This window comes from Lipotes vexillifer, unplaced genomic scaffold, assembly GCF_000442215.2.
Source record: "Lipotes vexillifer unplaced genomic scaffold, Lipotes_vexillifer_v1.1 scaffold21, whole genome shotgun sequence".
Lineage (NCBI taxonomy): Eukaryota > Metazoa > Chordata > Mammalia > Artiodactyla > Lipotidae > Lipotes > Lipotes vexillifer.
In genome coordinates, this window is record NW_006774065.1 from 2,835,701 (window position 1) to 2,848,980 (window position 13,280).

Genomic DNA, 13,280 nt, shown 5'->3' on the forward strand with positions numbered 1-13,280 from the left:
GCATCGGCAGGCGGACTCTCAACCACTGCGCCACTAGGGAAGCCCAATGTGGACCATTTCTAATGTCTCCACTGAACCCGCCAGAATATTGCTTCTGTTTTATGTCTTGGCCTTTTTTTTTGGCCCCAAGGTATGTGGGATCCCAGCTCCCCAACCAGGGACTGAACCCTTACTTCCTGCGTTGGAAGGCAAAGTCCCAACCACTGGACAGCCAGGTAAGTCCCCAAATTCACCCTTTCAAGGTGTTTTTTTTGTTTGTTTTTTTTTGCGGTACGTGGGCCTCTCACTGATGTGGCCTCTCCCGTTGCTGAGCACAGGCTCCGGACGCGCAGGCTCAGCGGCCACGGCTCACGGGCCCAGCCGCTCCGCAGCATGTGGGATCTTCCCGGACCGGGGCACGAACCCATGTCCCCTGCATCAGCAGGCGGACTCTCAACCACTGTGCCACCAGGGAAGCCCAAGGTGTTTTTTAGTATAGTCGCAGAGTTGTGAAACCATCACCACAATCAATGTTAGAACATTCTTGTCATCTAAAAAAGAAACCCTCTACCCATTTGCTGTCATTCTTTCTCCCCCCAGCCTTAGGCAACCAAGAGTCTGTTTCCTATTTCGATGGATTTGCCTATTCTGGACATTTCACATAAATGGAATCATACAATATGTGTCCTTTTGTGCCTAGCTTCTTTTTTTTTTTTTTTTTTTTGTTTTTTCGGTAACTCTGTATTTAACGTGTTGAAAAACTGCCAGACTGTTTTCCAAAGCAGCTGCACCATCTTACATTCCCACCAGCAATGTACGAGGGTTCCAATTTCTCCACATCCTCACCCACACTTGTTATTGTCTGTCTTTTTCATATTAGTCTTGTGGCGGTGAAGGGGTATCTCATTGTGGTTTTGATTTTGACTTTGATGTTTGAGGGTGTGTAGGGGCAGCGGAGAAATGACTTCCAGCAGATGTGGCCCTTAGAGAGCCTAAGTACCGGAGGCGCTGAGCTCCCGGTGGTGGCAGCGCCATTGGCATCCTGGCTGCCGTTGGTTCCTGGTCATTTTCAGAGCTTGCTTCTTCCGTCGCTCCATTGAGCCTGAGTTACCTGACAGTCTTCACGTAAAGTCCCTTTCCACTGAAGCTAACCAGAGCCAATTTCTATTGCTCCAAACCAAAGATCATGGCTGATACCCTATTTAAGCAGCCTCTTAGTCTGTATACTTATTTATCCTTCCTGAATGTCTTTTGTTGCAATCTTTCACTTCTCCCCAAACTACTATGATAATCCCCTCGCTGTGGGCCCTTTCCCCAGCCAATCCCTCTTGCCCGTCACCCAGCCCTACGCCTCTGAGATCCAAGTTTGATCCACTTCTCTCCCTTCGTTTTCATATCAAGCCTAACCTCCCTGATTCAGCACTCAAGGCCAGCCATAATGTGATCACTGACTTCTCTGGGCTGCTCTCCTGCCACTGCCCCCCGACACTGCTCAGATGGGCTTAGAGCACCTCATTTCTGTAATGTTCCCTCCACCCGCCCCGATCGCCTCCTCCTTCCTGCCGCATCTGCTCTGGACGCCCCTATGTCATATCACAAAATACTGTATTATTATTGACAGGTCTGTTTCCCTCGCTACACTATAACCCTCTAAAGGGAAAGAAACATGCTTCCCGCCACATTTTATCTTAGGCCTTAGCACCAGGGCACACACAGCTCAACTGAGGTCACTGTTAGAGGATCTGGCACAAGTTACTGCTATTCTCTCATCTGTCCTAGTGAAAGGCAGAGGTGACGGACAGCACACTGAGGGAGGGGTAAGTGGCGAGCTCTGGTGAAGCTTCGCTGTACACCTGGCTGCCTTTGGGATACCACCAGCGACTCAGGGGACTGTGTAGTTAAACATGGTTGTGCACAAAGGGACAACAAGATCACAGAGAAAATTGTGGTTACATCTTTTTAAAATGTTGAAATCCCTGGAAAACTAAGAAGGATGTATTGATGCCGACTCAGGGTTTAAGGTTTATGGGGCTGAAACCCACTGAGGGCTTTCCCACCTTTGTCCAGTGTCACGTGAGAGAACACACCAGCTTCAGGGCTGGTTCCTCACAAGACTTATTTATGGTCTTTCCTGGGATCCTCTGAGCGGCAGCATACCCCATATCAAGACTCTTTGTTTTGTTTTGTTTTGTTTTGTTTTTTTTGCTGTACACGGGCCTCTCAGTGTTGTGGCCTTTCCCGTTGCGGAGCACAGGCTCCGGATGCGCAGGCTCAGCGGCCATGGCTCACGGGCCCAGCCGTTCCGCGGCACGTGGGATCTTCCCAGACCGGGGCACGAACCCGTGTCCCCTGCATCGGCAGGCGGACTCTCAACCACTGCGCCACCAGGGAAGCCCTTTTGTTTTGTTTTTAAAAGCTTCTCCAAGGTTTTGTAATTAAATTTTTTTTCAATTTTATTTATGTATTTATTTTTGGCTGCATTGGGTCTTTGTTGCTGCACACGGGCTTTCTCTAGTTGTGGCGAGCAAGGGCTACTCTTTGTTGTGGTGTGGGGCTTCTCATTGCGGTGGCTTCTCTTGTTGTGGAGCACAGGCTCTAGGCGCGCGAGCTTCATGAGTTGTGGCACACGGGCTTAGTTGCTCTGCGGCATGTGGGGTCTTCCCGGACCAGGGCTTGAACCCGTATCCCCTGCATTGGCAGGTGGATTCTTAACCACTGTGCCACCAGGGAAGTCCCATATCAAGACTCTTTGAAAGTGAAGGAATGAAAAAGGCCAGATCATCTTCTTGAAGACTTGGCCTCCCTCCATTCCTCCTGCCCATCGCCCACGTGAAAACATTCCTGTTCGGACTCGAGAGGAAGCACCGTGCAACGGCAGTGCTGAAGGAATGCCAGAGATCGTTCTAGACTCCTGAGGACCCCACCTTGAGCCTACATCCCTCTCTAGGGTCTGACCACACAAACCTCTGGTTCACTGAATGCTTCTGGCCTTGGTGGCACTGTCCCCTCGGTCTGGAAGGTTCTCCCCCCTCTTTCCATGACTGTCTCTTAACTTACAAGCCTCATCTTTGGAGAGACCGGCCCTGATCACTTAACTAAAGCACATTTCCCTCATGATATTCTATCCATAGGCCCCTGGCTCTTCCTCTATGACCGCAATTTGCAACGACATAGTTATGTGTTTGTTTAACGAGAGATCCCTGAAGACAAGGGCCATGCCCGTCTTTTCCACCCTGGTACCCCCAGCCCTACTGCAGTGCTGGCGCACACTCACTCTTTGCTGAATTCGTGAATGAATGGATGGATGAAGTCCATCTCCGAAGCAATCAGATGCACACCGAGGAGAAGCTGGGTGGCGGCCAGCACTTTAGACACAGCGCCTACACCTGATGCGCTCTCTCTGCATCAGACCCAGGGTCCGCAATACCGCCCACTGCTCCCTCCGCCAGGACAGACACGCTGTGGGGACTACCCTTCACAGCACACGCTGTGTGTTGTCTGAAGTGCTGGCAAATAGCTTGTAGTGGTTGTTGGAACTAAACTCGCCCCTGCCCAAAGGAAAAAAACCCACATGCTTTAACGACTAAGATCTAAAAAAATAAATACCATGTTTACACTGAAGTGTTTTATGACTTCCCATCAACAAATAAGGAGAGAACAAGAGGGGGTGCAGGGCTGAACACAATGGCTCATTCCCTTCCATGGGGGCGACCTTGGTATTGAACTTCCCCACTCACAGCTGGTGATTTCAAACTATGGAGAAAAAGGCAGGGTTGCCAACAGTGGACAGTGATCTTCGGGGCCCGATGCCTCTCACCTGGGCACTGATAAATACCCGTGGTTATCGGCGGGGGCGAGAGGCCTGCCTCGGGCATCAGCAGCTCAGGAAACACGGTAAAGAACCCCGCGACGGGTCTACTGTCCCACGAGCTTGGTCCCTACACTCAGCGTTTCGAGCCACTGTGTGCAGGGGAACCTCTGTCACCCAGATCTCTCAAGATCATGGTCAGGCCAAAAACCCCAGGGTCTAGGGCAGCCATGGCTTTAGGACACAGATCTTTTTGGAAAAAAAAAAAAAAAAAAAAAAGCCCCTTTTTGTCTGCACTGTCGTGAAGCACATCGGGTTCACAGAGGACAGCGGCACGTGAGGCAACCCACGAGCAGGGGCCCGGACTGGCTTCAAGAGCATTGGCTTGAGAGCTGCGGGGCACAGGGCAGCTCGTGGAAACAACTCAGGGGTGGCTGAGGCAGAAATGTGGTACAGGATTTTTTTTTTTTTTTTTTTTGGCCACGCTGCAAGGCATGTGGGATCCTAGTTTCCTGATGAGGGATCGAATCCGGGCCCCGGCAGTGAAAGCACGGAGTCTTAACCACTGGACTGCCAGGGAATTCCCTCATTTTAAAATACAGTTTTGATTTTGAAATAGTTTAGATTTGCAAAGGTAGTATGGAGAGTTAACACAGACCCTTCACCCAGCTTCCCTCGTGTGCACTTTTAGGCAACCAAGATACATTGATCGAAACTAAGAAATTGAGTTTGGCCCAGTGCTATCAATTGAACCACAGACTTCCTCTGGGTTTCACCGGGTTCCTCCTAATGTCCTTCTTCCGTTCCAGAAACCCAGGATCCTGCTTCACATTTAGTCATCGTATCCCCTTAGTCTCCTCCAACCTGGGACAGTTTCTCAGCCTTTTCTTGTTTGTCATGACCTGGGCTTTTTTGAAGAGTACTAGTCAGATGTTTTACACATTCGTCGTATTTGTAAAAATCCGTTGGAAAGAGTCATCCTGGCCTAGAAGGTGGTGCAAACTCCAACCTGCGGGACAGATCCGGGCTGCTGTGTCTGTGTGGTCCACGAGCTAAGAATGGCTTTCATATTTTTGAGTGGTTGAAAGAAATCTCAGAAGATGATTTCACGGTGTGTGGAAATTCTCACGAAATCCAAATTAGTTTCAGCGTCCACAAATAAAGTTTGACTGGAAGGGGGCCACATTCATTCTTTTCTGGACCAGAGTCTGTGTGGCTGCGTTTGTGCTCCAGCGGCCGAGGTGAGGCATCCAACAGCCCACTCGGCCCACAGATCCCCACTGTTTACCCTCTGGCCCTTTCCAGAGAGTCTGCTGACCCTGATACAGACGGCCTGTGGGGGCCGGATTCACTTCGATTCAAAAGCTAAGTCAGCTATTAAAAGAGCACTGAAGCTTCACGTTCATTCAGTCGTTCCACAAATATTTATCAAGGGTCCTTTGTCAAAGCTTGCAGAGACCCGTATTTGAGCAAGTGTTAACAGATGCTAAAACCCTGGAGTCAGGAGAGATTAGTTCTCATCAAACGTCTTCCCCAGTCTCAGGCACAGTTTCTGCCTGCAGTGATAATAGCTGCTGTCCTACTTTGAGCACTACGTTATGCCAGGAACACTTTTATTTGCAATATCTCTTTTAATCCTCACCAGCACCACAGGAGTTGTTCCAGGGGGAAACTGAGGTTTAAGAGATTAGCCATACCCAAGGGCACACAGGGTGCTGCTAAATGGCAGAGGCAGGATGCAAGTCCAGGCCGGCCCGGCCCTTGGGCTGGTGCTGTGCAAACAAGACACTCGTCCTGCCCAGGAGGGGCCTGGGGGTCTGGAGGAGAGAGTGGGGGGGCGGGGGAGGCTTTGGGTGGTTCCTGGACGATCATGGCTTTTCCAAGGGCTCCTGAACTCTGGAAGCAACAGGCCAGGATGCAGAGGTTGGTAGCCAGAGGCCCCATCTGAAACAGTATTATTTTTTCAAAAGAACATCACATGGTGCTTTTTGGGGTCCAGTGTCTCATCCCTACGTCCGATGTACAAGCCCAGCGAGACCGTCCGTCTTGGGTCTCTGCTCCCTCCATTTCTGGTGTCGCTGCTCTGCTACCCACATGGCTGGAAGAGTCTGAGCTCTCTGCTCTCTGGGCAGGAAGGCAGCCCTCCTCTTCCTGCCCTGGACCCGGGTGCTGGGGCCCAGCCTCGCCACCGCTTGCGTGGCCAGCAGGTGAAGACGCCCTGCCGGGCCTGGAAGGTGCACATAAGCTGCTCTTCACCCTGGTCGGACAAGCTGAGAGATACCCCAAGAAAAGCACCAGCACAAAGGGTGAGAAGGGGCGCCCGTGGCCTGGCTGGGCTGGGAGCAGGGTGGGAACGCCGCTGACATGGATGCTGCTGTCCCCTGCTATTTGGGCCTTCCCGGATGGACGGCCGCCCTGACCCTCACCCTTCCCGTATCAACTCAGCGCAGAGCGAGTGGCTCAGCCTGGGCCTGATGGTGGTTCCCGCTCACCAGCCCCGCCGCCGCGGGTACAACTGCTCATGGGCCGGTTCTGCTCCAGACGATGACTCCAATATATGTCGTCAACAAGAACCAAAAAGAGGGAGCCGGACCTGATGAAAGAAGCCCCTGGTGGGTGTCCAGAGTGCATCCAATTCTGAGTTATTTTCTGAAGAGAACAAGTCACTTGAGAGTTTTCTGTTCCCTAAAATGTCCCTGGGAACTTTTTAACTGGCTTGGTAGTCTGTCTCTCCTAAGCCCTTAGCAGCTGCAAAGCTGATTCACAAAGCTTGTTTTTCTTTTTGTGTTTTTCAAAAAGAACCAAATGTAAACCAGGTTGCAAAGCCCTGGAGGTATACAGTGTGACGAGCGGGCGCCAGCTGTCCCGAGGCTGTGGTGACACAGCCGGGGTGGGGGATACGGCTCGGTTCTGTGTTCCAGGCTGTCCCAAGGACCCACAGAGCCAGGTTTCCAAACGGCCGCCACGCAGGGGACTCTGTGCCTGGAGGAGGGTGCTGCAGCCGCTCTGTTTCTCTCACACAGACCCCTGCTCCGGGGGTCAGAAACATCATCTCAAAGGCTGGTTTCTCCGGGGAAGGAGCTGGTACTGGCCGGGGGGTGTGTCGGACAAAGCATGTGTGGAGAATAACCTTTGGCCCATTTGCCTGAGTGAGACCTCCTAACTGAGGACAAAACTCTTAAAAATCAGACCATAACTTCCATCTGTTTATATGACGAGGGTACCCTATCTTCAAGGTCAGAATGCTGCTGAAGCCTTAGTCACGTTCCCTCAACATCCCGCAGAGCCGAGCCTGGGAACTGCTTTTGCCCGCCGTGCGTTCTGCGGCCCAGCGGAGTTCAAGGCTGCGAATCAACCACACTGGCCTGTGTGGCGCGTGCGCTGTGTGAGGGGGCGGCTCCCGTCTGCTGAGCTCTGCCCCGGGGAGGCAGGCCAGCCGTTTCTGGTCCAGCTGCAGTACACACACGGCTCCGGGGCTGCTGTTCTGCATTCTCTCTGGCAGGTGCCACCGGCGTTAAGCATGGCCAGGGATGCTCTTCATAACGGTCGCACACAACTGCTCAGGGGTTTTGCTCATAAGAAGCCACAAGCCGGGGCTCTTGGGAGCCCAGAGCACCCTACGCCCCCACCCCAGCCTAATAGCAGGCTGGGATGACCCATATCAGACCACATTAGGCTAAGGGTCCAGGTGCCACTTGAGGGGATAGAAATAAGGCCACACTTGCCACAAGGAAGGCCTGCTGCTGGATGAGGCCCCCTCTGCCCCCGAGGACCTCGCCACCTTCTCGTCCTGTCCAAACCCCCTCCAGGCAGCACTGCCGTGGATTAGGCATGAGAATGGCAGCCAGGGTCTCCAGACACCCTTTCCATCCAGCCGCCATCGTTTTTCTTGCCTCCACCCACTTTTCTATTTCAGAAACAGTGGAATGCCCAACGTTGTGAATTCCACTGCTTAAGAGAAATTTGCTTTTAATGTCTAAACGTTCTGAAGATTAGAGTAGGGGTAGGGAAATGCGGGAAAAGCAGTGCCTTGTGGAAAAACCACACACGCGCAAAGTCCTTTGTGCTTCAGGCACTCCTTTCAACTTCACTGACCGTGGGATCTTGTCCAGAAGCTCGGGAAATGGTTAGGCCAAGAATTTGAGTCGTGAATATTTCTGCAGTGATTTCGTCTGGAAGTTCTTCTTCAGAGCAAATTTCTGAACCTAAACCCAACAAGAAAAGAAAGCAAATGCCTTCATAACAATTAGGTTTCTAACTCAGAAGCATTTTCCAAAAATATGAGGAGATGATACTAAACAAAAGTGAGAGGAGCTTTGTGCTGGGATTTGGCCCTGATTCCGTGGAAACCTTTGGGTGGAAACTAGTTAAAATCCCTCCTTTGTGGTTTGGGTTTGGAGCACTGTTACCCAAAACTCTGCACACTTCATTGGAAAGCCTCAACTACAAGGCATCATTGATTTTACTGTTTTGAGACACTTAGGAACACTGTATACATGTGTGTGTATATAAAACAATTGGGAAAGTTACATTCTGAGATCCCAGGTACACGAGGAATGGCGTAGAGGAGCTTGCGGGTTGGAAATGACCAATCAGCTCCTGGAGTCTAGAACTATCTGTGTTAGGAACTCTGTTCAATTTGAAATTGGGAACAGACAACAGAAGGAGAGGGAGAAGGAAGCCTGGTGAGGAGTCTTTGCTCCCGACCCCATGGGGGCAGCAGGGCAGCACTCGGGGTTGTCCATGGACACGTTCCAGCACAAGGGGGTCAGTGAGCTAAAAGAAGGAGGTGGGAAATCCTCAGACAGGAAAGGAGAGGAGGATTTTTTTTTTTTTTGGCCACACTGCACAGCACGCGGGATCTTAGTTCCCCGACCAGGGATCGAACCCACGCCCCCTGCAGTGGAAGCGCGGAGTCCTAACCACTGGACTGCCAGGGGAGTCCCAGGATGATCTTTAAAGATGTTCAAGCTCTGGCAGCGTGAAGTCGGGCTCGTGCCTGCCTGCCGAGTCCCTGCCCTCTCCTCATCCAAGGCTCTCCTGACGATACCTCTTCTGAAAGAGCTTCCGAACTGTATCCTCTACTAGTGGCCAGGATTCGCCTACCCAAGCTGGAAAGACGAGGACTGGATCGGGGGAATAAAGGGAAGAAACAAGGCTGGGAGACACGAAGGAGGGACGGAGCACAAGAACAAAAGCTTTCATCTCTTAGACATGACCACCACTCCCTGGTCTTTTTATAGCTTATTCATGTTGCGTTCCCAACAGATTTGCTTTGTTGTGTGCGTGGTATGAAGGAGAGTGGCTTGCGCCGTCAGAAGACATAAATGCACTTAAGTCGCCAACAAACTAGTGCACCTCAGCTACGTGTCCAGACAGAGCCCACTGTAGTACCTTTGACAGAAGAGGCTGCGGGCTCGGATTTCCAGCCCTCAGGATTCAGTCCGAACAGTGTAGCGAAGCAGTCAGACATCTCCTCTTCCGTCATGTGCTCACCTGGGCATCACAAAGGGAAAAGGAGGCTGTTCAGCTCGTGGGACTGAGCCTCACGTCAGAGTTTAGCATCATCATTCTGAGGTCTTCAAGAGAATGATTCCACTGTTTCTTTGAGACACAAAAACATTCTAGGGAGTCCTATGTTACTGTCACATAGACTTCCTTATATGGTGCTAAAAATGGGACTCCAACCCAGGGGGCTGTGTTGGGGCTTGTGCAGAGAAAGAAGACAGCACTCTGATAAAGACTGTGCTTAGCTTCATTTCAAATCCCCTCACATTAGAAGCACCAGTTTGGCTAAGATGAAATAATCGCCCAGAGAAAAGGGCTACTTGACTTCCTCACATAAAACGATGAGGAAGGACTTCCCTGGTGGCGCAGTGGCTAAGAATCCGCCTGCCAATGCAGGGGACATGGGTTTGAGCCCTGATCCGGGAAGATCCCACATGCTGCGGAGCAACTAAGCCTGTGCGCCACAACTACTGAGCCTGCGCTCTAGAGGCCATAAGCCACAACTACTGAGGCCACGTGCCACAACTACAGAAGCCCACACGCCTAGAGCCTGTGCTCCGCAATGAGAAGCCACTGCAATGAGAAGCCCACGCACTGCAACAAAGAGAGAAGCCCGCGCACCACAACGAACAGTAGCCCCCGCTTGCCGCAACTAGAGAAAGCCCGAGCGCAGCAACAAAGACCCAGCGCAGCCAAAAATAAATAAATAAATGTATTACCAAAAAAAGTACGATGAGGAAAAGAATAGGTAAAAATGAAAAGTTTTACTTTGGTGTGGTTTTATTTCACAAATGCAACCCAGTCTCATAGTAGCTCTGGGAGGTTGATGGCTGGCACTTGTATTCCTGCTTTACGAGTGAAGACCCTGAATCTTGCAGCTCCAGGAAGTTGGAACATAAACTGCATCCTTCTGGTTCCCGGCATCCTTCCCTTTACCCGGTGTTTGCCAGCCACGTGGGTCAGTAAGCGGCATCCTCGCGGCTGAAGTCCAGTCAAATCAGAGATGCCGGGGGGTGGTCTGTCTCCCAGCTCGGTTCTCTCCAGTGGGAATGGCTCAGGGGTGTTACGAGATATACCTATTTAGGTATTTACCTTTGGTTTGAAGCAGTTTCAGAAAATCCTCTCTGCGAATAGCTTTCTTTCCGTTTGAATTGGTAAAACCAAGAATGTCAAAGCTCCGCTGGATGCCACTCATGGTGTTACCGAAGGGTGGCCTGTGATTAAGGTAAACTTTGAAGAAATCCGGTAGGTTGATTTTGTCAATTAGTTTTCCAGTGTCCACATACTCACTAAATCTGATTTCGTTAAACATATCTTCAATCTAGGAAAGAGGTTTAGGGGGAAAAAAAAAAAAGACCATGGTAAGCAGAAAAGACACTTTGATAGACTTCTAAGAATTGGAGAGTAACAGACAAATGTTCACCGTTAGCTTAGAACATGTATGTTATGAATTGACTGTATACCCCCTCCAAAGAAAGATAGGCTGAAGTCCTAACCCCCAGTCCCTCAGTCCCTTAGGACAGATGTCATTAGTTAAGATGAGGTTGTATTGGAGGAGGGTGGGCCTTTCATACAACATGACCGGTATCCTCATAAAAAGAGGAAAGAGACATTCAGGGCCAAGATGGACACGTGATGGCTGAGGCAGTGGTTGGAGGGATACAGCTTAAGCCAAGGAACATCAAGGATTGATGGTAACTGCAGAAGCTAGAAGAGGCGAGGACACACATTATCCTCTATCTGTTTCATAGAGAGCATGACCCTGCTGACACCTTGACTTCAGACTTCCATGAGAGAAGAAACTCCTGTTGTGTGAAGCCACCCACTTTGTGGTACTAAATTTTACAGCAGCTTTGATCCACTGTCCAACTGGTCAATACTATTAGCATCGGCATGAACAGTGTTTCATTTCTTCACTTTTCACCTAAGTGTATCTACTACATCCTTGCTTTGTGAAGAAGATACTAGTTTCATTTAAAAGATGGAATCCTGAAGAATTTAGAAATTAGTTTAGATGAACAAGCAAATAATTCAGTGTGAAACTCAAATACAGGACCTAAGGCTGTGGTAAGTTTAAGGCAACTAACTGCACCATGATTCTTTTTTTCCTTTCTTTCTTTTCCATCTTTATCCTGCAAGGTTTTATATACTCAAAAGATTCTATGTAACATACATACAACTTTTGTGATATAATTTTTAAAATGAAGACCTAAGAAGCCATCATTCATTGAAAATATCAACACAGTTGGCAAGTCTTAAGCGAGACTGACCCAGAAAAAAAAAAGACTCAAATTATTAAAATCAGGAATGAAAGAGGGAATACCAGTACCAATCTTACAGAGATTAAAAAGAGTATGAGCAATTATATGCCAACAAATCAGATAACTTAGGTGAAATGGACAAATTCCTAGAAAGATACAAATGACCAAAACTGACTCAAGAAGAAAGAGAAAATCTAAACAGACCTATAACAAGTAAATAGATTGAATTAGTAACTTTACAGCTTCCGCAAAGAGAAACCAAGGACCAGATGGCTTCATTGGTGAATTCTACCAAATATTTAACGAATACCAATCCCCCACAAACTCTCCCAGAAACATAAGAAAAGGGAACAGTTCCCAACTCATTCTGTGAGGGCTGCTTTCTGATTTGGAAAGTCACTCTTGGCGTACTTTCCAAATTTCCTAGAATGAGCAGAGTGCTGACATGTCTGTGGATTCAAATGGAAATGTGGTGCCAGTTAATGCAGGTCTCCACACAGGGCTCCTTGCGTAACTGGCAAAATGCAAGGAGGAGAGAAATAGAGCACAGAAACAAACAAAACCACTCCTCACTGCCATCAGCCTTCTCTGTGTATTTTTGTATCACGCACACTGCAGCCGGCTAAAATTCAGAAACCTGAACCATGCCTGACAAAGGGCTAGAAATGAGTAATTTATTTTAGTGTCTACATTTGAAACTAATATGTGTCCCTCCAAATTGCAGGGTTTTGAATTTTACAGAGAGAAAGAGAGAGAGAGAGAAAGAATAAGAGCCACAGAAAAGTGGGAAATAATTTTTTTCCCCCAGAACCTGAACTTTTTTGGTCTGTAGGAATGAATCAGGAAGAGAATCTCTATTTGTACACAACATTTATCAACAGGTAGCCATTTTCTCCCTGTCCACTAAATAAATGTAGAACAAAAATGGAAAGAGCACCAGTTTGAAGCAATGCCATATATTAGCCTGTCTGGAACATCCTAGTGTCTTGGTCTTGCCCCAAGTATCAAGAAGAAAATACAAACCTCTTTCAGTCCAACCATCATTTCTGTGAAAGATCTGGGGTACCTTCCTTCCACTTTTTCCCATGCATATAAAACACATGTGTCTATTTTTTTTTTGCAAAACTGGTACGTGTGTATATCCTTTTTTGTATCCTGCTTTTCCCCTTTTTACACTGTATCTTAGTAATCGCCTAATATTTTCAAAGAAGCCATATATCCTCAATGCAACATTTCAGGAATGGTCTTTAGATATAACATCATTGGTTACGGATACAAACGAACGATAATTGGTACTACGCAAGTAGCTCTAATTGGTAACATTTTCATATACAGCATTTATTGAGTTTATATTATGTACAACTGCACGTTAAATTATGTACAATTTTGTGTATAAATAAAACTATCCAGTAGCATATGTTATTTACAGATTCTACTATATGATTTTAATACTATTAGTATATGCATGTGCTACCACCTACTATGAGCCAAAGGAGATTGGGGCTAACACTACGATCTCTGATGGCAGACCTAGGTTCAAAACCTGGTTCTGCCATTTTCTATATGACTTTGGGTTAGTAACTTAACATTCCTTATCCTCAGTTTCCTGTCTTGAAAAAGGGAGTAATATGGTAAACCATTTGCAGTGGGCTGATCTGACGTTTACTGTGACAATGTACGTAAAGTGCTGACACAGTGCCTAACACAGTCAGCACTCAACTGGC

The 13,280-nt window shown here is 48.5% G+C and overlaps 1 protein-coding gene across 1 annotated transcript in view; it reads right to left on the minus strand.

The window, feature by feature from the left end:
• Positions 1 to 7,855: 7,855 nt before the first annotated feature.
• CFAP251 (cilia and flagella associated protein 251) overlaps positions 7,856 to 13,280 on the minus strand; it is a 65,516-nt gene continuing 60,091 nt past the window's right edge. Inside the window, exons 20-22 of the mRNA XM_007448745.1 lie at positions 10,388 to 10,616; positions 9,182 to 9,283; positions 7,856 to 7,992 (exon numbers count right to left, since the gene is read on the minus strand). Of these exons, the coding sequence (XP_007448807.1) occupies positions 7,856 to 7,992; positions 9,182 to 9,283; positions 10,388 to 10,616 (468 nt within the window). The remainder of the gene's footprint in view (positions 7,993 to 9,181; positions 9,284 to 10,387; positions 10,617 to 13,280) is intronic.